At 43.4% G+C, this 24937-nt stretch overlaps 1 protein-coding gene across 2 annotated transcripts in view; it reads left to right on the forward strand.

Annotated features, from left to right (window-relative positions):
- Positions 1-3269: 3269 nt before the first annotated feature.
- LOC115659923 (protein mono-ADP-ribosyltransferase PARP14-like) overlaps positions 3270-24937 on the forward strand; it is a 35992-nt gene continuing 14324 nt past the window's right edge. Inside the window, exons 1-11 of one of the 2 annotated variants that reach the window (XM_030580725.1) lie at positions 3270-3613; positions 6856-6995; positions 7095-7128; positions 12896-13144; positions 13981-14217; positions 15452-17742; positions 19787-20023; positions 20299-20520; positions 22164-22227; positions 23036-23185; positions 24743-24805. In XM_030580725.1, the coding sequence (XP_030436585.1) occupies positions 3427-3613; positions 6856-6995; positions 7095-7128; positions 12896-13144; positions 13981-14217; positions 15452-17742; positions 19787-20023; positions 20299-20520; positions 22164-22227; positions 23036-23185; positions 24743-24805 (3874 nt within the window). In that variant the 5' untranslated portion in view covers positions 3270-3426. The remainder of the gene's footprint in view (positions 3614-6855; positions 6996-7094; positions 7129-12895; positions 13145-13980; positions 14218-15451; positions 17743-19786; positions 20024-20298; positions 20521-22163; positions 22228-23035; positions 23186-24742; positions 24806-24937) is intronic. The other variant, XM_030580724.1, reaches the window with a different exon arrangement.

Here is a 24937-nt window from a genome sequence, read left to right on the forward strand (position 1 = left end):
CCATAATGCTTATAAAGCTCTCCCGCCGGGTTGGCATGGCCGGTGTGGTGTGGCCAGAGTATTACCAGACGTTCAAGTAAACACCACACTGGACTCATGCCAAATCCTCAACCTGGGGACTTACTCTCACAAGCTCTTCACACCCTTGAAAGTGGCTCGGGTTAAACGTGCCGACAACCCCCTAGTAATCAGGCAAATGGGATTTCATTCCTTTATACGTGGACTTATTCCTGGACTGGGGGTGGCGGAGCTGGAAAGGGCAGTGGTAAACATTTCTGCAGAACTTGAAAAAGCAGCTAATGCCTCCTTGGATGCTTTCCAAAAGTTATGAGAAATTGATGACATAGCAGAAGTAACACGGCAAAATAGGCATGTGCTAGATGCCATGAATGCTGAAGTGGGGGAGGGCCTGTGCTCGCATTGGGGAAAAATGCTGTTTTTATATTAATCGCTCTGGTTTAATTGAGGAGGATTTGCAGGCCATCAAAGATGCAGCTGTTGTTTTCCACACCGTATCTCTTGATCATACCCTTAATTTTGAGGACCTCCTCCCAGACCTTGGGTCATGGTTTACTGGCCTTTTCCGTAAAATTATCAAATGGGTTATTTTCTTTATTTTCTTTCTATGTGTTGTTTGGGTAATGTTGCAATGTGCAAAATGTTTGTGAAGTACTGTTACTAAGGGCTCTACTGTCCGTAGGAGAACACAATATCTCTCTCTCCAGCTTGATCGCAAATTGCGTAAGGGGCCTGACAATTTGGATTATCAGGCCCAAAGGGGGGACTGTGACAGTCAGCAGTGACCCCCTAACAGCTAGTAGCCTTAAAATAGCTGGCAACCATTAGGGGAAATTGGATATCTCACGGACACAGTAGCCTGAACTTTTGAACTGTCTTTCCTTATCAGTCTTGAGGCAGTTGAAGCTGGTCCTAAACTGGTGTTTGCTGAGCAGATTGCAGAAGTGCAGGGTTTGCTAACCACCAGTCAAATACTAACACGACCAAAGCCTGTGTGTGTGTGTGTGTATAAAAGATTCTTGGTTTTTGTATGGAGTAGAGTTTTTTGTACCAAGGTACAGAACTCTCCTTTCTTCTGCAGAATACAGCAACCTTTCTTTATTCCTGTCTGGCTGTCATTGGCTCTCAGCTAGGCGGACCCGACATTTCGGTAACAACGACATGGTTCTTTGTACTCCTTGGTATTTTCTGAGCAAGGTCAGTTCTTCTTTCCACGCATCTCAAAAAACAATCCGATCATCCAGAGCACAAACAGGAAAAGTCGTGGCAGCACAAAGAACTGGTGTAGCTGACAGAAAATGTTTCTAAGCACCAGCTTGAGTTGCTCCCCAATAATCCTTTGCAGAGCAGAAAAAACCCCAGTAGTGCAGACTAGCGGAGACGATACTGAAAGAAAATAATCAGGAAAAACATTTGCCATACCCTCCCTGCCCTTCGTTCCTCCAGTCTCTGTCCCCTCCCCTTTTCACTGCTTTTGCCCCTTCTCCTTTTCCCCGTTTTCTTTCTGTTCAACTTCCCTTTCTCCCTCCCAGCCTATATTCTTCTTTATTCCATCCCTTTCTACCATCCCTGAGGAAACCCCGTTCCATAAAATCCCTCTTCCTTATATCTGCCTCACCTCCTAGGATCTCCCTTAGTTGGGATTTCAGCCCAATACTTTTATTCCTCTTAATATATCTAGTTTAGTTATTTCTAGATTTAGCCATTATATATGAAAAATATTACATTCTATTTACATATTTAAAAATATATATTAGCTTGTACTGGAGGGAGGAGTGTGATTAGAGGTTAGGGTGACCCTTATTCTGAACTGAGGCCAAGCTGAGCAGGGCATAGTTTAGATCAGTGATTCTCAACCTTTCCAGACTACTGTATTCTTTTCAGGAGTCTGATTTGTCTTGTGTATCCCAAGTTCCACGACATTTAAAAATTACTTGCTTACAAAATCAGACATAAAAATACAAAAATGTCACAGCACATTAATACTGAAAAGCTGCTTACTTTCTCATTTTGACCATATATTTTTAAAATATATCAATTGGAATATAAATATTGTACTTACATTTCAGTGCATAGTATATGGAGCAGTATAAATAAGTAATTGTCTGTATGAAATGTTAGTTTGTGCGGATTTTGCTAGTGCTTTTTATATAGCTTGTTGTAAAACTAGGTAATTGTCTAGATGGGTTGATATACCCCCTGGAAGACCTCTGCCTACCGGCAGGGGTACACATACCCCTGGTTGAGAACCACTGGTTTAGGTCAGAGGATGAAGCAAGGTGGCTTTATATGACCTCTGTGTCCTCTCAAATTCTTGGCTGGGCTCCCACACTTCTAGTAGTTTCATACCTCACATTAGGGTGACCAGACAGCAAGTGTGAAAAATCGGGATGGGGTGGGGGGTAATAGGTGCCTATATAAGAAAAAAAACCAAATTGGGATTGTCCCTATAAAATCGGGACATCAGGTCACCCTAACCCTACCTCACATGCATTTTCCACCAGAGGGCTGCTCTGAGCAAGATGCCTAGAAGTGCCAACTGTAAATAACAGCTTCATAAAGACAAACATCTCTTCTCTATTATGAGAAGGAAGTGATGCAACTTTCTAGGGTGTGTATTGGAAATTCCCCTGTCCAGGGACCAGGCCTTGCACTGCAGAAGAATATAAAAGATGGACATGATCTACATCACTGCAGATTATTGAGTAACCAGCTGTGTGTGTGGTATACTTATTCACTTTGCACTTTGTACAGTATTCCTCCTTGATTGGGCTGTTTTGTGTAAATAAGGCTACAAAAACAGTGGCAGGTAGGACTGCTCTGGCAAAGGGACACAACATGGGGAGACAGCTTTCCCTGTGCCCAGTAAGAAGCTGTATATCTTTTCCACAATAAAGTTATATACACCAGCACCTCACTCTCTTTTGGCTTCACCATACTCTGAAGGTTATTTTGCTGCTTACACTGCACAATCCAAGCAGGTCTCCTCTGCTAAATAACACATTTTACTAGGACACCTGGGTGGGTGTGGGTGGGGGGGTGTCTGGTGGCTGGGGAAGGGAATGAGGGGTGCAGGGGAAAGGACTGCAGGAAGAAAAGGGATAAGGCCAGGCAGGGTCCAGGGAACATGTGTTTACCCTGGGGCAGGAGCTTTAGGTGGCACAGGGGAGGGTTATTGCCTGCAGAGGGACGGGTGAGGGCGGGAGCAGAGGGAGATTTGGCTTCCCTGGAGTGGGGGCTGCTGCTGTGTCAGCGCGAAGCAGGTTCGGTCACCTGCTCCGCCGTCCCCCATCCCAGCAGCCAGAGAAAAAGAAACTTAGGCAGCAGGAAGGGGACGTGCGGAGAAATGAAAGTGAAACTGGCCCTGCAAGGTGGAGAGCCGCCCAGGCTCCTCGGAAACGGCTGGTCATGGCCGGGGAGACGAAGTGCCCCTTCCCGCTGCTGGTGGAGGGGGACTGGGGGGGCTCGGGGCTCCCCAAGCCCCTGAAGAAGAAACTCCTCTGCTACTTCCAGAGCGGGAAGAAATCCGGAGGGGGGGAGTGCGAGATCCAGGAGCGGCCCGGCCAGGTCCTGGTTTGCTTCGCCCAGGAGGACGGTAAGGGCGGGAGGGGGACGTCGTTTTGCTTTGCATGTAGTGTGGGCAAGAAATGTCTGATCGGAACGTGTGTGTGTGTCAGCATCCTGCAGGGTCCAGGTGAGTGGGGGCTCGCGGGGCACAGGGCGAAAGAGTGTGTGTCAGTCAGGTCCGTTCCCTCGCCCCAGGAAATGTCTCCCAAATTTGGCCCCTTCCACGTTTGATCTGGCCAAATTGTGCTCTAGATAGGCAGGGGCACCATTTCAACTGGGGGCAAATTTCCGCTGCGGCCTTAGGCCCTTGCAAGGTCTTGGTTTTTTTGTTTTTTTTTTTTAATGATAAAATGTAAAAATCAGTCTATTTTGGGAGCATGTGCTGTGAGGATTTCCTGCGTTTTTAAATAACAATTTACACAGGATTCTTCAGGAAAAGCTGTAACAACTTTCCAGTACTGGAAATGTTTCAAGTTCTAGCTCTGTACTTTGTCAATTTCTCTAGTGAAATTTACCAATGCACAGAAAGCTACTGTCCTGTGTAGTGGCCTCATATAATCATCCTCACAGTGTAGTTTATATCTGCCAATCCCTCATGGACATGCCTATAATTTCATCAGTTCATAGAGGCCTTGATTCAGCAAAATCTTCAACTTGTAAGCATGTGCTTGAGGTCTGTTGACTTCATTGGGGTTTGTTTAAGTACATGCTTAAGCTCCCATCCTAAATGGGCAAGTAATATCCAGGCCTGTACATGTTCTTTCAAACTGTGGGTAATGGTATGTCTACACTGCACTTAAATATGCTTGGCTGGCCTGTGTCTGCTGACTCAGGCTTGTGGGGAGCAGGCTGCAGGGCTATAAAACTGCAGTGTACAGATCCAGGCATCTGTGTCACATTAATCTTCTCTTGACATTTCACTGAGAGATGAGAATCTGTGCCACTTAAACCTCTATGCTGTTCACATCACATCTGGTAGTGTTAGATCTTACAAGCTGGGTGGCACTGGGTATTTGGATGAAAGACCTCCATCTTGGAAAGCCGTGTGACTTGGGAAGCAGTGCTGGTAATTCAGGTGGCAATGTTCTTCCTCGATAAGTGGTGTTCAGAGGTTGTTATATGCTGGTATTTCTGCATTGTAGCTAGGGGTCCAGTGCTGTTAGAGATGCTGGGTATGGCCTTGCACTCTGTGCAGTCACATATGCCTGTGCAAAATGGGTGTATGATGTTGCCGCTTTGTACTGATTTTGCACAGTAGCACACAAAATGAAAGTCAGTAGAGAACCAGCCCTGCTGTCCTTCGGATGGGATATAAAAATGAGGTGATGAATTCTTGAGACTGTTAAAGATTCATTAGCATTTTTGCTAGAATTAGGGGAGTGTTGCATTAATAGCAACACCAGCCCTCTGGTCCCTGACAAATGCCTCAGTGTAATTGCCTTCTCTTTAACTTAAATTTGCCTTGTTGATTAATTAAATAGGATAGTCTCCTCCTCTGTCCTTAAAGGGATATGATCAGCTCAAAATCTAGTGATTTAAAAAAAAATACAACAGGTTACAAGTAGTTTCAGGTATTACATGTACTTTTGAGTCCCCCTGCCAATTTTTGGCTTTTGCAATTTTTTATATTTTAAAAGTATTTTCTCCTATTGATGAAATAGCCACAAGAATTGGGGAAACAGAGAAAATTACTATATACAAGGTGCTGCCAAATACACAATTTAAGTAAATTTATAAAAAGAGAACTCTTTTCTTTTTGTAATCTTAAGTGTTGTAAAAATAAGTTCAGATGGAGGCATTATTTTGTCAGCACACTGTTGTTTAGTGTTGCTCTGTGCTGTTAAACAGTTTCTGCATGCCACCCAGAAGTGGCTGCATTTCTGGACTGGGTGAAATACTTCTTCCATATATACAATACTTTACCAAGAGCCAGATGGAGCCTTTGCTCCTGCCCTGAATAAGGGGCAGTATCTAAGTGCTTTGCCCCAGAAGGAACCTTGGGAAGGATTTGTGACTCGGAGAATAGAGTACTTAAATTATTGCAGCCTTTTACAGGATGCAGCTTATTTCCTGCTTGTGTCAGCCCAGCTCTGTTGGTCATTATATCATGGGGTGGGGCCTTGAAGCTGATTCAGTCCCCGCTCCCTGCCTTTCTCTACCATTCTCTGTGCACATGCTCATGTTTGAGGGCTGGGGGAGGGAGTATTGGTCCCTCAGAGCCAGCTCTCCCAGCACCGATCTCACGATGATCTGACCAGGCTGCATAGAGGTGTGGAAATAAACCTTACTCCCCTGAGTGGCCTTGTTAGGGGCACTGACAGCCTTCCCCAAGCTCTGTAAAGCACTAAGTATGAAAGTGCTATATTGGTGTAATATCTTATTATTTATTACAAGCTTCTTCTCTTTAGAACATATTCCTGTAAACGATTGACTCATAGCTCCTGAATGGAAAAGCGGGTGTCATCTATATGTCTATTTTCCCCATCCCACACACGTTAGATTCAGTAGATCTCAGCCCTCCTGATACAAGTAATGCTTTTTTTCTTTTTGTAATTTTTTTGTTGATTAAGGCCGTTCATTTCTCCATATCACAAACATGCCAAATATGTATCTTTGATGCTGAGCAAGCCTTAAAATCAAAGACCAACAAAAAAACAAAAAATCCACTAGATGGAGCCAGTGGTTCAAAAATGGTGTACCAGAAAGTAAACAGATTCAGGTTTCATGGCACAATCAGTATCTGGTATCCAGGATAGATTAATCCTCTGGTACGTCTGGATTGACATCATGACATTTATGTTGGTATGCACAATGGAAAGTCTCTGTGACAGGTTCTCCTTCATAACGCAGGGACTAGGTCCACCTGATACTCTAATCTTGCAAATATTTATACTCATGCTAACTTTCTGCATACAAGTAGTCAGGGGTGCTGGGACAATTTGTACAATGGAGGTGCTGAGAGCCATTGAACCAAACTGTAAACCCTGTGTCTGAGGGAAACCACTTCAAACCAGCACTCCTAGTTAGGGTGACCAGATGAGGGGAAGAAAATATCGGGACACATGGTCGGGGGTGTGTGTGCCCGCAGAGCCAAAAAAAAAGCCAGGTCCTGGCCCGGCTGAGAAAAAAACCCACAGTGCTTCTGGCGGATACTGGGACAAAACGAGAAGACGAGACGCGATACCCCGAGAATTAGATATAAGAGTGCCGCATAGACCTACAGGTCATCTTTTCTACCAAGGTTAGAAGTTTTCTTTATTTGTATTTTAGTGAGGCAACGAGTTCTTGACAAAAAGACTCATGCACTCGATTTGCCAGAGAAAGGAGGATTAAAACTGGTTGTCACCTGGCCTGAAACAACAGGTGCAACGGAAGAGGCTGTGTTTCAAGAAGAGCTGGGTCCTGAACAGGTAAATAAATACAAACCAAACCCGCAGCATCCAGAACTTTGAAGCAATAGCAGGAGCATCAGGTCGTTCATTTATATTCTACTGTCTTTTTTTTTGTAGGCTTCAGAGACAGCAGGCAAAGCTCAGGAGCAAGGTAAAGTGTTCTTCATAATATAGTATATAGAAGAACAATTTGGTTCTTGATAAAATGAAAATGTTCTTGCTAGAGGTAAAACTTTTTCACCATTGACCTGTACTTCTGTAGGGAGTTGTTCAGAACCATCTCTCTCTGGGTTTGGCTTCAAAAGCTGGTCAGAAAGACTGGCTGTGAAACAGGAATATCTGGGACGGGATCAGCAAGTGCCTATACCACAATTCTACTAAGAGTGCTCAAACTCTGAGACTTTATTATGATACTTTTCTCCTCCCTGTGCAGAAAAGACAACATCAGTCAAACTAAAGATGCTCTTGAAACTCATAATTTTCCACTCCTTTTTATGAACCTGTCTCCTTCAAGGTTTAAATAGCCGTGGTGTGTCCCTTAAATACCTTGGCTGTCACTGAAAATTCTAGGCATTACTAGGGAAAACACAACACCTGTCTGGTCAATGTACCAGATTATCGTACATCCAAAACTATCTTTCATATTCCATTGGTTTCAATGGGATGCCAATGGAAGAACAATAGCTGTGGAGGACAAGCATTGAAAGAGTTAAGCTTAGGTGAGGGATCTTTGTATACCTCTAGTTTAAAGATTCATGTACAGAACTGTGGTGCTTGCAAGTATTTTCTGGTTCTATGACATAGTCGCAGCTGCGGAAATTGTCGGAAGCCTGCATCTCAAGAAAGGGGAAAAAAACCATGGGCAGGAGTTGTAGGCCAAGCTGGATAAGCAAGCAACTCAGAGAGGGGATTAGGAGAAAGCAGAAAGCTTACAGGGAGTGGAAGAAAGGCGGGATTAGCAAGGGAAGCTACCTTGGTGAGGTCAGAACATGTAGGGATAAAGTGAGGAAGGCTAAAAGCCACATTGAACTGGACCTTGCAAAGGGAATCAAAACCAATAGTAAAAGGTTCTACAGCCACATAAATAAGAAGAAAACAAAGAAAGAAGAAGTGGGGCCGCTATACACTGAGGATGGAATGGAGGTTAAGGACAACCTAGGCATGGCCCAATATCTAAATAAGTACTTTGCCTCAGTTTTTAATAAGACTAGTGAGGAGTTTAGCGATGATGGAGGGATGATAAGTGGGAATGTGGATATGGAGGTGGATATTACCGCAACTGAGGTAGAGGCCAAACTTGAACAGCTTGATGGGACAAAATCGGAGGGCCCGGACAATCTCCATCCGAGGATACTAAAGGAACTGGCGCGTGAAATTGCGAGCCCGTTAGCGAGAATTTTTAAGCAATCGATAAACTCGGGGGTTGTGCCGTACGACTGGAGGATTGCTAACGTAGTCCCTATTTTTAAGAAAGGGAATAAAAGTGATCTGGGTAATTATAGGCCTGTTAGCTTGACGTCTGTAGTATGTAAGGTCTTGGAAAAAGTTTTAAGGGAGAAATTAGTCAAGGACATAGAGGTCAATGGTAATTGGGACGAATTGCAACATGGATTTACTAAAGGTAGATCGTGCCAAACCAATCTGATCTCCTTGTTTGAGAAGGTGATGGATTACTTAGATAAAGGAAATGCGGTAGATCTAATTTACCTCGATTTCAGTAAGGCGTTTGACACGGTTCCACATGGGGAACTGTTAGTTAAATTGGAAAAGATGGGGATGAATATGAAATTTGTAAGGTGGATAAGGAAGTGGTTAAAGGGGAGACTCCAGCGGGTCGTATTGAAGGGTGAACTGTCAGGCTGGAAGGAGGTTACTAGTGGAGTCCCTCAAGGATCGGTTTTGGGACCGATCTTATTTAACCTTTTTATTACTGACCTTGGCACAGAGAGCGGGAATGTGCTAATAAAGTTTGCGGATGACACAAAGTTGGGGGGTATTGCTAACACGGAGAAGGACAGGGATACTATTCAGGAAGATCTGGACCACCTTGTAAACTGGAGTAAGAGTAATAGGATGAAATACAATAGTGAAAAGTGCAAGGTCATGCACTTAGGGATTAATAATAAGAATTTTAGATATACGTTGGGGACACATCAGTTGGAAGCGACGGAGGAGGAGAAGGACCTTGGGGTACTAGTCGATAGCAGGATGACTATTAGCCGCCAATGTGATATGGCTGTTAAAAAAGCAAATGCGATTTTAGGATGCATTAGGCAAGGTATTTCCAGCAGGGATAAGGAGGTGTTAGTACCGATATATAAGGCGCTGGTGAGACCCCATTTGGAATATTGTGTGCAGTTCTGGTGTCCCATGTTCAAGAAGGATGAATTCAAACTGGAACAGGTCCAGAGACGGGCTACTAGGATGATCCGAGGAATGGAAAACCTGCCTTATGAAAGGAGACTCAAGGAGCTTGGCTTGTTTAGCCTGGCCAAAAGAAGGCTGCGGGGGGATATGCTTGCTCTATATAAATATATCAGGGGCGTTAACGTTAGGGAGGGAGAGGAATTATTTAAGTTTAGTTCTAATGTAGGCACGAGGACGAATGGGTGCAAACTGGATATTAGGAAGTTTAGACTTGAAATTAGACGAAGGTTTCTAACCATTAGAGGAGTGAAGTTTTGGAACAGCCTTCCGAGGGAAGTAGTGGGGGCAAAAGACTTATCTGGCTTCAAGACTAAGCTTGATAAGTACATGGAGGGGATGTTATGATAGGATAGTTTAATTTGGGCAATTGATCTTGGATTATCACCAGATAAGTCTGCTCAATGGTCTGCGGGGAGATGTTGGATGGGATGGGAACTGAGTTACTGCAAAGATTTCCTTCTTGGGTGCTGGCTGGTGAGTCTTGCCCACATGCTCAGGGTTTAGCTGATTGCCATATTTGGGGTCGGGAAGGAATTTTCCTCCAGGGCGGATTGGCAGGGGCCCTGGAGGTTTTTCGCCTTCCTCTGCGGCGTGGGGCATGGGTCGCTTGCTGGTGGATTCTCTGCAGTTTGAGGTCTTCAAACCAGTTTTGAGGATTTCAATAACTCAGTCCTGGATTAGGGGTTGTATAAAAGTGGATGGGTAGGGTTCTGTGGCCTGCCTTGTGCAGGAGGTCAGACTAGATGATCATATTGGTCCCTTCTGACCTATGAGTCTATGAGTTACATTGATGCCCATGTATTCGGGTCAGGTTATGTAGTCACATGTTGTGATACTAACTTGAAAAGACACAGTGGGCAGAATGCAGAACTACAAAGGGATAACTTCAAATGTTGTTATGAAAAATGATACATCTCATTAATACGTTAATGAGTTTACTTGGACCCCCTTCCCAGCAGTACTCTGGTAAACTTTCTCATTCAAAGTGTGGTCTAGAGCAGGGCTGGGCAAACTTTTTGGCCTGAGGGCCGCATCGGGCTTTGGAAATTGTATGGAGGACTGGTTAGGGGAGCGGGCCTGGCCTGGCCCCCACCCCCTATCCGACCCCACTTCTCGCCCTCTGATGGCCCACCCCCAGGACTCCTGTCCCATCCAACCCCCCTTGTTCCCTCACAGCCCCCTGGGACCCGTGCCCCATCTACCTCACTTTCTCCCTGTCCCTGACCACCCCCAGAACCCCCCCCGACTGTCCCCCACCACCCCATCCAATCCACCCTCCTTCTTGACTGCCCCCCTGGACTCCTGCCCCCATTCAACCCTCCTGTTCTCCACCCTCTGACCACCCTGACCCCTATCCACACCCCCACCCCCTGACCACCACCCTGAACTCCCTTGCCCTTTATCCAACCCTCTCTGCCCCCTTACCACGCTGCCTGGAGCACTGGTGGCTGCTGATGCTACAGCCACGCATCGTGCAGCACAGAGCACTGGGTCAGGCCGGGCTCTGCAGCAGCACTGCCCCAGGAGCTTGCAGCCCCACTGCCCAGAGCATTGCACTGGTGGAGGGGCGGGCTAAGGCTGCAGGGGGAGGGGAACAGCAGGGGAGGGGCTGGGGGCTAACCTCCTGGAGCAGAAGCTCAAGGGACGGGCAGGAGGGTCCCATGGGCTGGATGTGGCCCATGGGCTGTAGTTTGCCCACCTCTGGTCTAGAGAATAGTATCGCAGACAGCAAAACTAATCATCACCAGTGAAAAAGTAATGTTCCATCTTCATGTTAAGGAAATTAGGTTAACCAGGAAATTCTTTTGTTGTTACAATTACTTTTATAGACATTTCTGATTTCTCAAAGTTTAACATCAATCCTATTTTAGACATTACAATAAACTATAGCAGTAAATAGCTGCCCCTATCTGAATGCTTCTTTTCTTAGCTCTTCCCTGCTTCTAACAATGGGTTCTTAAATTCAGCATCTATATTGTATTAGTTCATGCTAGATGTGGGCCCCCCAAATAACCCCAAATATTAAAAACCTCCAAACTTTGGATCTGCAGCCATGTTTTGTATCTTAAGCCCATCTTCAGTTTATGCTTACGTGTGCTTACTCCTGGGGGAATTCCGAGCCACTGCGCATCTGCAGAATTTATTTCTTTGCTATCCTGCAGAAAAATGACTTTCTGACAGGGAAGCCGCAAGAGCGGTCATGCAACACTCTCCAGCAGAATGTTTCAGGTGCCCAGGACAGCCAACAGAGAGGTAAATCACAGTAGGGCAGGAGGCAGGACTGGGGAAGACCCAGCTTTTGGCTCCTACCTTGTGCCAGCCTCAATTGCTAGTCACAGCTGGGCTGGGAGGACAGGACTTCCTCTTCCCCTGAACGGCATCCGGGTCCGGGTTGACTCACCCCTAGATTTCTCCCCCTGCTGCAGGAAGTTCTGTAAACTCCCCCCATGCCCCTCCCCATCGCTCCTCAGCTGCAGGGAGAAGGATCCCTGTACAGGGAGCTGCTCCCCCATCCGCCCAACCCCGTCCATCCAGACCCCCTCATACCCCGACCCTCCTGCTGAGCCTCACCCCCCGCACTCAGAACTCCCCCAGTGAGCTCCACTCCGCCTTCAGCTGGACCACCCCGATGAGCCACGTGCATCTGGATCCCCACCCCCTACCGAGCCCCAACCAGCTGCACCTGGATCCCCACCCCACTGAGCCCCATGCAACAGTCCCATTACTGTTGCACCCAGAACCCACAACAAGCCCCTGTGCATCCAGATCCCTCCTACATGCGGATTTCCCACTGAACTGCCCACACCCAGATTGCCCCACACAGATTCCTCTCAACCCATACCTGGATCGCCTCACATTAAGTTCCTCCACAGTTGGATCCTGCCTTGCCGAGCCTGCCTGCCCACACAAAGGGGCAGGGTCCTGAGGTGATTCTGGGGCAGGTTAGATCCTTGCACTGTGTCAGAGGTGGGTGCAGCCTCACCGCTGAGCCTGTGTCCTGGGGGAGAGTTGCACAGAGATCTCCCATCTCTGTGCAGCCAGTGGCCTGTGCTCCACAATGCCATGCTAAAGCCTCCACATTTATTTGACAAATAAAATTTGCAGAATTTTAAAATATTGTGCACAGAATTTTATTTTTTTTGGTGCAGAGTGCTCTCGGGAGTAGTATGCTTTGGACATTTTATCAGATGTGGTGGATGAGGCTCTATTCCTGTAGATAATTTTCCTGTAGATAGATCTGACAACCCTTTGATGTTTTACAGTATCCAGTAACTTAAGCGAAGCTTTTGTCCCCATAATCATTTACTTTTTCCAGAAGAGAAAGCAGGAGCCCTTTTAAGAGGAAGAGATGAAAGTTTTAAAAAATTAAAAACATTAGACAGTAAAATAATATTGAGTTTGCCCTAATATATTTACCCCATGAAATGTATTGAGTGTGTAAAGCTGTGTAACCCAGTGACATCCTTTTATTTATACTTCTGTCAAACTAGATGTACAGCACGTCTTGCGAAGAGTGGATCTTTCAGTGCAGAATAGTGCACCCTGTGTGGAGAATATTCAAGAACACCCCCAAACGACTTCATCTCTACTTGTGCTTGAAAATATAGAGGAGTCTGTCACAGAATGCATGTTAATTATGCTGTTGGAGACTATCAGTGGCTTATCGGGAGACAACGACTTCAGCATGGAAATGATACCTGAAATAAATGCTGCTGTAGTTACCTTAATCAAAAGTATAGGTAAGACAGAATCTATACTGCCTGTAATTTTTATGTGTAGTTTTAAAAGGTGGCTACCACCTAATACATTAAGAATGGCCATAAAAGAAATGTGAATAGTAAATTGGGATCTAAATTGACTACAATCACTCATGAAAAAGACCTGGGTACCATTGTGGACATATCCCAGAAAACATCTTCTCCGTGTGCACCTATTATCAAAAAGGCAACCAGAGTGTGAAGATGTAGAAAGATTTTGAGAGAAAATAATATTGAAAATATTATCATGCCAACTTCATAAATTGATGGGGCAGACACATTTGGAGTGCTGTGTTTCATTCTGGTCATTTCATCTCGGAACAGATATAACAGAAATAAGAGTGGATGGAGTCCAGAGATGGGCTGAAAATATGAGCAGTATGGAAACACTTCCATATAACAAGAGATTAAAAAGATTAGAACTACTTATCTTGCAGAAGAGATTAATAGGAGACATGTCAGAGAAATGCAATAATGAATAGTATTGAGAAAGTAAATTGCGTGTTCCTATTTTACCTTTATGATAACACAAGAACAAAAGGACAGCCAATGACATTGGAAAACAATTGCTTTAAAACTAATGACTAGAAATAATAATTAAAAAATAAATAAATACCTTATTACACAATTGGCCTTTGGAATTCATTGTCACAAACACCATGGTATTTACACGAGGAAACTTGCCCAGTGCTGAAAATGGTTTCATTCCAGGTGTAAACAGAACCAAACCACACTCAGCATCATTGCAGAAATCATAGCTGAGCCCTAAGAATGATACAATAAAGAATGTTTCACGAATGCCTTTTTTCTGATTGCAGACATCATGGAATTTTTGGACCTATGTGCCCAAAACAACAGAATGAAAAACTTAAAAATTACTGCCAGGCTTCTTGAATTGACCCAAAGCATCAAGGCTGAAAATATACCATCTGATGTTCCTAAAGATTATATAACCATCTACTTTGAAAGTCCAAAGAATGGAGGTGGCCCAGTATTAAATGTTAAACATTTCCGTGAGGAGAAGTCAGCTATCGTTACTTTTTGTGATCACAAAGGTAATACTGTTTCACTTTCAGTACGTCTTTTCGTTAGAAAATGAACATGATATTCTTAGGAAATGGTTAACCAGCTTGGTGTCTGAAAGTAAATGGCTACACTACTAATAAGAGACCCAGGTCGGGTTTGGTGTCATAAAAGTAAAATGCTTAGGCCCTGTTCCGAGGTTCTGAGTTCTTTCCAGAAGGTGTTGTGCAACGTCTACTCAACATTGGCCTCAATGTGACTTGCAGGTTTTCAGCATCTCAGAACTTGACACAACGAAAGTTCATATCTAAATAAGAATTAAGTAGAATCTCATGGTTTGATTCACTAGAAATACCCATGTGTATTTGTTGCCTGTTCAGGGTTCCAGAACCTGTGTTATCTTTATATAACCTTTAATATCTCTGTTATGCATGGATTGATGACTCTTGGATGTTATTTTTTAATATAAACACATCTATGGTTTTTCACTGTAGTTTTATTATATGTGACGATAGGGAAAGCAGGTTCTTTAAACCACTTTGAGCTGTGATCTGTTTGGATTTCATAAGCTAAGCAGGGACAAATTTCTTCTGCATCTGGACAGGATATGTCTAAGTGGTGATGATTCAGTAGGTTGCAATGTTTCCTTTGAATCGGCATGAAACCAATGCCCTATCCTAGTGTTAGGGTCACCTCCAATAAATAACTCCCTGTAGTCAGAGTCCCAAGGTTTCCAGAATAATTTTGTTTGACTTTTAATTGAAGACCTCTGGTAAGTGACTTATTTATGTCTATCATGCTAAACGATTGCTTAAGAAGTTTCAGTATGTTAGATTTTGATGTATAACCTGGCTCATGGTAATGACATTTTTTGTACTCTCATCAATCACATTTTCCTTTGTATTGCCTATATCCCATTTAAAATTGCAGGAAAGTGCCCCAAAATTGACGTAACTTTCTGGTTGAGCAGTGGACCAAGAATTCTTTTGATAAAGTTTAGAATAAGAAATATTTGCTTCTCCTTTTGATATGGCACCCTTCCATGCCCATCTCTCAATAAGGCCTCATAGTAAAGCATAACTGTGAAGTTAAACGATGCCCAGGTGTACTGAATGAAACAAACAGAAAACAGAACCCTGAAAATAGTGTTTTGGAAGCCAAAAAACACAGAAATAGACACATGAGACAAATTATTATTTTATTTAATAGTGTTTCAGGCTGATTTTTTAAATTTTATTGAAGTTCTTTGTATATTTTAATTTTTAGATCTGAACACTGTCTTGGGAAAGCAGCATTCCCTTGATCAAACACCAATTTCTGTACATCCGTACTACAGTTCTTTGGGTACAGCTCTTTATGGAAAGAAGAGACCACTAATAAAGATGCCAGAACCAATAAGAATCCCAGTGGATCCTTACATCTTGCAGTTTTTACAGAGCCATGATAGACTAATCCAAGAAATAAACCTGGAAATGGAAAATTGCCATTGTGAGCTAAAATGGCCCCAAGCCAAATGTACATGCCCGGAAATTACATTGTGTCCTTCAGCAACTTTGTCTAAACAGAGAAGGTCAATGATTAAGTTGATTAGGACTTGGAAAGAGGATGTTTCCACTGAGTTCTCTTGTGTCATGTCAAAGTACAAGGCTAGTAAGTGTAAAGTAAATGCAGTGGTTTGGGAAGCCATACAAAACAGAATTGAGAAGGACCGTGTTTTGACTATACCTGACATTTCTAAGGAAATAGTTATCGTAGCAGGTGACATGTTGGCTGTGGAGGACATGGAGAAAGAACTGAAAGAACATATGGAAAATTCTGTGAGAGAAACAGAAAGAGAAAAGCAAAATATAGAAATAACTATGTCAGTTCCCCCAGGAAAGTATGCAATTTTGCACAATGCTGGGCCAGAGGAGAATATTTTCAAGGAGTATCCATGCTTGAAGATCTCTTATGATGCTGCAAAGAAGACAATTGGTCTATGTGGAGTAGCTGCAGACGTTTATAAAGTCAAAAGTGACATACTGGAAAAGGTGCAGAACATGGCACAGAAGTCAATTACTATTCAGCCTCAGATTTTCCAGTTCCTACAGCACATTGATAATGAAACTCTGTCACAGAGCTTATTTGTGACAAATCAAGTCAATGCCTTTTATCAGCTTGAGAATGATACTGTACTGCTGGTAGGAGACTCTCCTAAAGTTCTCTTAGAAGCAGAAGAACTAATGAAGACAGAGTTAGACTATAAATGCATTCCTCTTGAAGACCGAGAAGTCATCAAAAAGAGAGAATGGAGGGAACTCACTAGCAGCTTGTACAAGACATATAATGCATCCCAGGAAATGCTAATAATGGATGACCTACTCCCTCTTGAAAGAGATCAGAAAGTAGTTATTGCTGGTTATTCTAGAGCTGTATCAGAAGCTTATCAAAAGCTTTCTGAGTTTGTAGACAGAAACACACAGGTGCAAAAATTAATCCCAGTTCAGTCTGTGGCAGTTGTACAGTTCATAGAGAAGGAAAAATCCCACATTTGTCATGAATTGAGAAAGAAAGATGTGACAATTAATTTTGGCACACAGACTTCACGTAAAAGTATTTCCCTGAGTGGACCAAAGGTAGAAGTGTTGAAGGGCATCCACCTGATTGAACAAATTCTGTCTTCACTATATTCTACAAATGTGTTAATTGATAAACCGGGAGCCAAAGCATTTTTCAGAGACAAAGAACGCTCGTATGTTAGTGAGGTAAAGCATCAATTTAACTGTCTGATCAGGCTACAAGAAGATGGAGAAGAACAAAGAGAAGGTGGTGAAACTGGTAGTGATACGACAAAACAGCTCCGCTATAAAATGATCCTGCAAGATGGAGTTGTAGTAGCAGTTTATAAAGGGAATTTATGCACTCATCCAGCAGACGTTGTGGTGAATGCATCAAATGAGGACTTAAAGCATATTGGTGGCCTTGCTGAGGCTCTTTTAAAAGCTGCAGGGCCTGAACTACAAACAGAATGTGATCGTATTGTGCGGAAACGAGGCGCTTTGCAGCCCGGCCGTGCTGTTATTACAGATGCAGGGAACCTCCCATGTAAACAGGTGATTCATGCTGTTGGGCCCAGGTGGAGGGATCACGAACCAGAAAAGTGCGTGCGCCTGTTAAAAAGAGCAATAAAAGAAAGCCTACACCTGGCTGAAACATACAATCATCATTCCATAGCCATCCCTGCTATCAGCTCTGGGATATTTGGATTCCCGTTAAAACTGTGTGCACAGTCAATTGCAAAATCCATCAAAGAAACCTTGGAAGATATTCCAGGGGAAAGCTGCCTGAAGGAGATTCATCTTGTGGACTTTGCAGAAAAAACAGTTCAGGTTCTCACTGATGCCTTGAAAGAAGTGTTCACAGAGAAATCACCCCAACACAGTTTATTGCCTCAGTCCAAAACGGGCCACCAGCCCAGAGAAAGTCGAGGTGCTCAGAACAGAAAGGGTCTCCAGATGGTAATAACGGATGAAGGTCTGAGTGTCATACTGGAGAAAAGAGACATTCAGGAGGCTACAGTAGGTGTTTTAATTTATCAGATATTACCCAGTTTCATATAAAGATTTTTCTCAAAGTTAACTGGGAAATGAGAAGATACTAAGTTAACTTGATTTCTAAAATGAGTAGTCTGTAATGAAACACACATGGTGTGTTAATTACATCAATAAATGGGAGAGGGACCCAAGCCACAAAGTTTACATCTAGGTCTGAATTTCAAACATTCAGAAGTTCGAGGGTTTTTGGCACTGTGGTTTTGGTTCAGCTAACTAAAACCAATTGCAAACTGCCCCATCTAGGGGTTCCAAACCCCAGTTTTCCCCCAACTACCACAAAGTGTGATTTGGGGTCCACCTCTAGAGTCAACATACAAAATAATTGGCTTTTTCAACAAACTGTATTGAAGTTAAATGGGTTAATATTGTTATTCATAGTGCTCCAAGCTGATAGAAGGGAATCCAGGCCATGAGGTGCCATCCTCTCTGGTCTTGCTACTGTACAAGGGGTGTCCTGAGAGTTTCCTTCCCTTCTGCCTCCACTGGGGAAGGCCATGGTGCTGAGTCTGAGTTGTACAACTTGCAGGAGTATTGAAAGAGCAAGACCAGAAGCGGCTGCTTAATTTGCTTTTGCTGAAGGCTGGATCAGTAGGTTGGAAACCTGAACTAACTGCACTTTGGTTTTCACACTCTCTGCTTATCCACAGCTCAGCTGATGCATTTCAGACTGGTTTATCTGGACTGTCTTTGTGTAGCCCAGTGTGACTCCTTATTATACCCTTAGTGTTTGTTTGTTTGTTTTTTTATATTAGTGGCTCCAAGTGCAGCTCAGTAGTCTATACATCTTAACAGCCCCTGATTTTTCTTTTTAAGTAAACATCCCCTCTCTGACTCACCGCAGCCAGTTGTGGGGCTCCTTCATAAAGTGTGGTCCTATTGCACTGGCTATTGGCTGCTCTCTTTGAAAGCTTTATATCTGTAAGTTTTATTGCAGTGGCAGCCCTATCTAACCCAATAACTCCATTAAAAATTCCTCCGTATTTAATGTTAAAGGGGAACTACAAAACAAAAAATTGTGGGTTTTGCTCTTTACTGTCTTTATGATGCAAACAGACTGCCTCAGTTTCTACCACCCAGGTTTTATATCTGGGATATTGCTTTTCTGAGAAGTAACATCCTGTCCCATCTCAGTTGTGGGGAGGGAGAAGAGCCCCAAGGTTACAGCTGTATGTGACATCAGAGTCCTAACTCATGGGTAAGGCTGTGGTTTGGTCATGGAGATCGTGGAAGCCATGGAATCTGTGACTTCTGCAGTCCTCCAGGACTTCAGCCATCCACCACAGGAGCTCCTCAGCTGCCATGGACAGGTCTCCGCTGGTGCAGGGGACCCCTGCAGCTTCCCTGCCTGGAGGGGGGAATCCCCCAGAGCTCCCCAGTCCCCAGGATTCCCCGCAGCTCCCCAGCCACCACAGGCATGGGTCCCTCCTGCCTCCCAGCCACTGGGCAAGAGCAGGGGCCGCAGCTCCCAGCCACAGCAGGGCAGGGTGCTGGACTCTCCTCCCTCCCCATTTTGTCATGGACATTTGTAGTAAAAGTCCGGGACAGGTCATGGCTTCCATGGATTTTTGTTTATTGCCCATGACCGCTCCGTGCCTTTTACTAAAGATGTCCATGACAAAATCGCAGCCTTACTCATGAGTGTTAAGTTACTCAAGGGCATAAGTGTTTTGGCCTAAATTTGCTTCAGTTTCGTTTTGGTGCAGCTGTTTCTTCTGTTGGTGCTGCTGGGAAACTGCCCTGGGAAGGAGAAGCTGCACAACAGAAACTCTTCCAGAGGAATTTAGAAAATGCTGCAGGGAATGTCAAGCAGCAAAATGCAGGATTCCTGTACTCCCATGATGGATTGACACCTCTATATACCTAGTATGCAGAGCTTTTGCTGAGAACCTCATATCTGTGTTAACACATTACCTCTTGCCACATGTGTGACGTACACAGTCTAATGGTGCTGGTAAACACTTCCATTTAAGATCCTGTTTGAAATATTTTTGTTTTGTTTTTCTTTCAGACAGACGTGATCGTAAGCAGCGTTGGCATGGATCTGCGGCTTGGTGTAGGTCCACTTTCTCAAAGTTTGCTGCAGAAGGCTGGACCAACACTCCAGCTAGAGTTCAATGAAGAAAGCCAAAGACAAGTTCCTGCTCAAGGGTCTGTGTTCCAAACAAGTGGATGTAATCTGGCCTGCAGCTTTCTGTTCCATGCCATTGTTCCTGTATGGGATCAAGGAAGAGGCACTGCCATGACGGTAACAGTCTTTATAAATTTTCTTCAGGTCATTAATTTTGTTTGAAGATGCTGCTCATTTAACATGAAAATGGATTTAATGGGGATCCTGTATTGAAGTTACATAGTAGTGAGCAGGGAGTATCAGCTCCATTTATTTCAGTTTGAATGACCTCAAGGTGTGTGATGCATGTTGAATAATGAGGGGTGAGTTTTTTAGGACCAGCAGACACTGTTTGGGATTAAAGAATAAAGGCCATGTTGACAGACACAAATGTTGCTGTTTCTTTTATACAGAACCTAGAAGGCATAATCAAAGAATGTCTGAAGAAAACCGAAGAGCTGTCTCTACGTTCAATCACGTTCCCAGCAATTGGGACTGGCGGGTTTGGGTTTCCTAAACCCGTTGTTGCTAAATTAATGTTTGATGAAGTGTTCAAATTCAGTAGTAATCACAACTTGAAGTCTCTTCAGGAAGTTCATTTTCTGTTGCATCCAAGAGATACAGATAATATTCAGGTGATTTTTTTCATGTTAATGTTTTTCCTATTACACACTCTTTTAGTTATTTATTATCAACGTGATTTAGTTATAATGTTTTTAAAGGCCTGATATATTATATTCATTATAAATTATTTTAGTGACAGGTTAAGACAGCTGTCTCAGTGGGCCTGATCTTGTGACCCTTACATGGGACATCCATGTTCATGAGAGAGGTGCTGTTGATCTCAATATTTTGGATTCTGAAATCGTTACTCAGGCAAACACCTGTTCAGTTGAATGGGAGTTTGCCCTAGTGAAGACTTAGTGAAAAGTGAGTGAGGACCTCAGGATTTGGCCCACTAAGAGATGATTGCAGGATTGGGCTCTGAGAGATCAGCTGCTTCCTCACAGAAATCTGAAAACATGCTGAGTGTAATCATGGTGCCACTGCAGTCAAAGGAAATTTTACCCATTGACTTCATTGGGACTAGCATTTCACGCTCTTGAGAAACCTTTCTTCTGTATACCACTTGTTTTCTGTTTTTGTTGGTTGTTTTCCTTTGCTCATTATTAATAGAGATATTTGCATGATAATAGATTATTTGTTTAATCAGATCCTTCTGCTTATTCCTCAAGTAGTCATTATCTTCTGCAGGTGACAGTATAATTGTTTCCACAGCAATCTATTGTGATGTCACAAACAGATGACTTTTGACTTAAAGTGGGGTATAACCTCCATAACCTTCCCCTAAACCAAAAAATAAAAAAATCCTGGTTTCTTTCATATGTAGCCAGTAATAACACTCTGGGGAAGAGGAATTCAGAAAACCTGTATGTGTGTATCTTTACTCTGCAGACGCATGAATATAATGTGCATATATTCAACATTGTTTCCAAACTGAGGTCCTGATTTTCAGACCTCATTCCCCACTCAGACTTCTTAAGCACCAGTGCTTCTGCATGCAAGTGACAGGTGCTGCACTAGATGACATTAGACGGTGCCAAAAAGCAGCTAACCAATTCAGAACAAAGTAACTGCTTAGCAGTGTAAAGTTTCATTAGCTCAGGATTTTAAGGTTCAGTCTGCATTAGGCTCCCAAAATGTTTCTCATCTTTGCTATTACCGGGTCAGCTCCACTGCTGGTAGAAATGTTGTATTAATTTGGATCAGATTCCCAGGGTGGTAGGCATTTTAAATGCTGTATTTTCTAACCCTGCTCAGAGCAGTTCTGGATGACACAGTAGTAAAAATACCTGCAACTACCAGCACCTTGTATCAGAGGGGTAGCCGTGTTAGTCTGGATCTGTAAAAGCAGCAAAGAATCCTGTGGCACCTTATAGACTAACAGACGTTTTGGAGCATGAGCTTTCGTGGGTGAATACCCACTTCTTCAGATGCATCTGAAGAAGTGGGTATTCACCCACAAAAGCTCATGCTCCAAAATGTCTGTTAGTCTATAAGGTGCCACAGGATTCTTTGCTGCTTTTACCAGCACCTTGTTTCCACAAAATTTCCCATTACTACTACCACTGACACTTAGACTCTGCTGTAAGGTGAACATTATGTGCGTGCAGATACATAGCTGTTAATTTTACTTATGAGACTAGCAAGTTTGAATCTATCTCTGTTGGGCAAATCTCTGAAACCTTGCCTGCAGTATCTTTGATTCTATTTCTAGGCATTTACAGATGAACTAGAATCTAGGACCAATGGGAATTTCCAGGCTGCATCATCAAGTCCAAGTAAGGTTGTTTATTTGGATTGGGTTTTATAAATACACAGCTGGCAGGAGAATGTCACCAGGAAGTAACATAGTCTAATGAACTCACATTCCTAAACCCGGGAGGTGAAAAACTCAGAGGAGAAAATATTTTGTTATGGTGACATTCTTGCTCTTCAGGGATGCTGCCAGCCTTACTACATGAAGGAGAATCCACTAGTACTGTACTGATAGATTGCAGTGGTTGCTGGGATCATAAAGATGCAGTCACCATGCCAAGCGAACCACAGATAACATGCTACAAGGGCAACCAACCAAAGGCTCTCAGCAGCATCGTTTCCCTTTGTGCTCTTTTAGGCCGTCTGTGAAGATTACCCCCTTACCTCTGTAACTTGAATGGTCCACACAAAGGTATCCAGCAGATGTAGTTCCTTTCCATTTATTAATTTGCAGGAGGGAAATGCTGACAGCGCAGTATATGAGTGAACAGCACGCAACACCAGAAATTCGTTCAGGAGAATGTAGAACCTATTCCTTCTTCCATTGAAGTTCATAGAAAAATTGCATCAGCGTCAATGGGAGTATCATTTAATGGATCCACGGTATTTAAACTGAATGAGTTCTCTGTCTCCTGGGTCCTATGCACTGAATAATGGAAAGCAGCAGTAAAAAATCTGGGTTAGAGAATATTGGAGTCAAAGAGGATACTTTATGTCTGGGGATCCCAATCTGTGAACTCTGTACTGGACTTACAAAGCATACATAAGCTCAAGGGAATAGCACTTTTATTAGGACAGACCACTCTTAATGTATTTTTATTTTCCTTGCAGTTTCCTTTGGGCATGTTTCAACCCCGGTATTGGGAGTTCATGAAATGCAGCTTGGTTCCATTACATTCCAGGTAGCAACTGGAGATATCACCAAGGAAAATACAGATGTGATTGTAAACATATCAAATTCATCATTTAATGCCAAATCAGGTACTTTATTGAATATACATGAATTTAATGATAAATTCACTGCCACGTATTGGAAATGGAGGGAGCATTTTCAATATGCAAAGCTTTTATAAAGTTTTTTTTCATGCTGGAAAAGTGGGGTGGCAAATGTCTGCACTTTGTGTTAATTTGTTACGTTAAAGGCCCATCGGTCTTGTCCTTTCATTTCGGGGCTGTGGTTCTCCAAAATTAGTGCTATTCCCAATGATAATTTTCCATTGTGAAATATATCACTTAGACCAGTGGTACCCAGCTTTGCAGCATTTGAGAGCCTCTTCGTCTAATAGAATTTCAGAGATCTAATAAATAATGGCTGAGTGCTGTCCTGACGTTGCGTTGGGATGTTTCAAGATAGAAGCGCAACACATAGCAATACACATAGCGAACACATAGTGATACAACCTCATGACACATAGCAATACAACCTCATGACACAAAATAATATCAGGGTATCCCAGCACAGTTATTTTGTGATTTCTTTTGACACATTGTCAGTTTCTGCTTGTGAGCTCGCAGTGTAAAGCAGAGTGGAGTGGCAAAGGTGGCATCAAGCCATCTTTGCACTTCTCTGAGCCTGGGTGATCTATATGCTGGGCTGGTACCCAGGCACAAGTCAGAGCCGCCTGAAGAGACAACCCTCTTGTTCTCTTGCTCTCTATCCTATGCTGTAATGTTGATTTCCCCCACAAAAATTCTAAATGTATTGGTAGGTACTTATTCTGGAAGCCTGGCCCATTAGCTAATATATGCAATGGGCCAGGTCATAGAAAGGACTGGCCATAAGTAAATTAACATTCACCACGCCCTGCCAACCCTTAGTCCACCCCCCTCCTCAGGAGCCCAAGAAATAAGATGGGCCTTGCCCCTTGCCTAGAAGGTTAACAAACTTAGGCTCTGGCATTCTGTGGAGGTGAGTCAGTTCCAAAGTCAAGGACCCCACACAGAAAACACCCTGCCAGCAGCCCTCACTTATTTGTATCAAGGGGGAATCAACTTGAACATCTCTGCTGATTCAAGCAGTAGCAGCATGACACAGAGAAAGAGGCAATCTGTCAGGTAACGTAGCCTGGTGACTGACGTACTGTCCACCAAGAGAGCTGTGAAATAAAGTTAATTCATAAATGGAGTATATTCTTTGCAGGCAATATGAGATGTTATGCAGATTACTGAACACAATGGGAATTGGTGGGGCTCAGCATCTTGTAGGATGTGGCCCCATGGGAGTTTTGGCTATTCAAGGAATGCAGAATTTGGCTGTTAGTAAATGAAACGATAGCTCACTGGTTTGAGCATTGGTCTGCTAAACCCAGGGTTTGTGAGTTCAATCCTTGAGGGGGCTATTTAGGGATCTTGGGCCAAAAAAAAAGTTGGGTATTGGTCCTGCTTGGAGCAGGGGGGTTGGACTAGATGCCTCCTGAGGTCCCTTCCAACCCTGATATTCTAAGATTTATGAGAGTTTTCATACAGGTGTGATGTGATTTTTGGGTAACAACAGTTAAACTGCCTTAGTGAACTGACATGCTTTCTCATTTATTTCAGGTGTCTTCAAAGCAGTGATGGAAGCTGCCGGACCCCAGGTTGAACTAGAATGTGCTATGCTTGGTATGATGCAACATATATTCCATTTGATTCCATTATTAGTATCCCTGCTCTTTCCACAATTTAAATGGCTGCTTATGCGTATTCATGATGTTACAATCCCCGAGTTGGATCATATAATTATAATAGGTCAGC

This window comes from Gopherus evgoodei, chromosome 11 (genome assembly GCF_007399415.2).
Source record: "Gopherus evgoodei ecotype Sinaloan lineage chromosome 11, rGopEvg1_v1.p, whole genome shotgun sequence".
NCBI classification, from domain to species: Eukaryota; Metazoa; Chordata; order Testudines; family Testudinidae; genus Gopherus; species Gopherus evgoodei.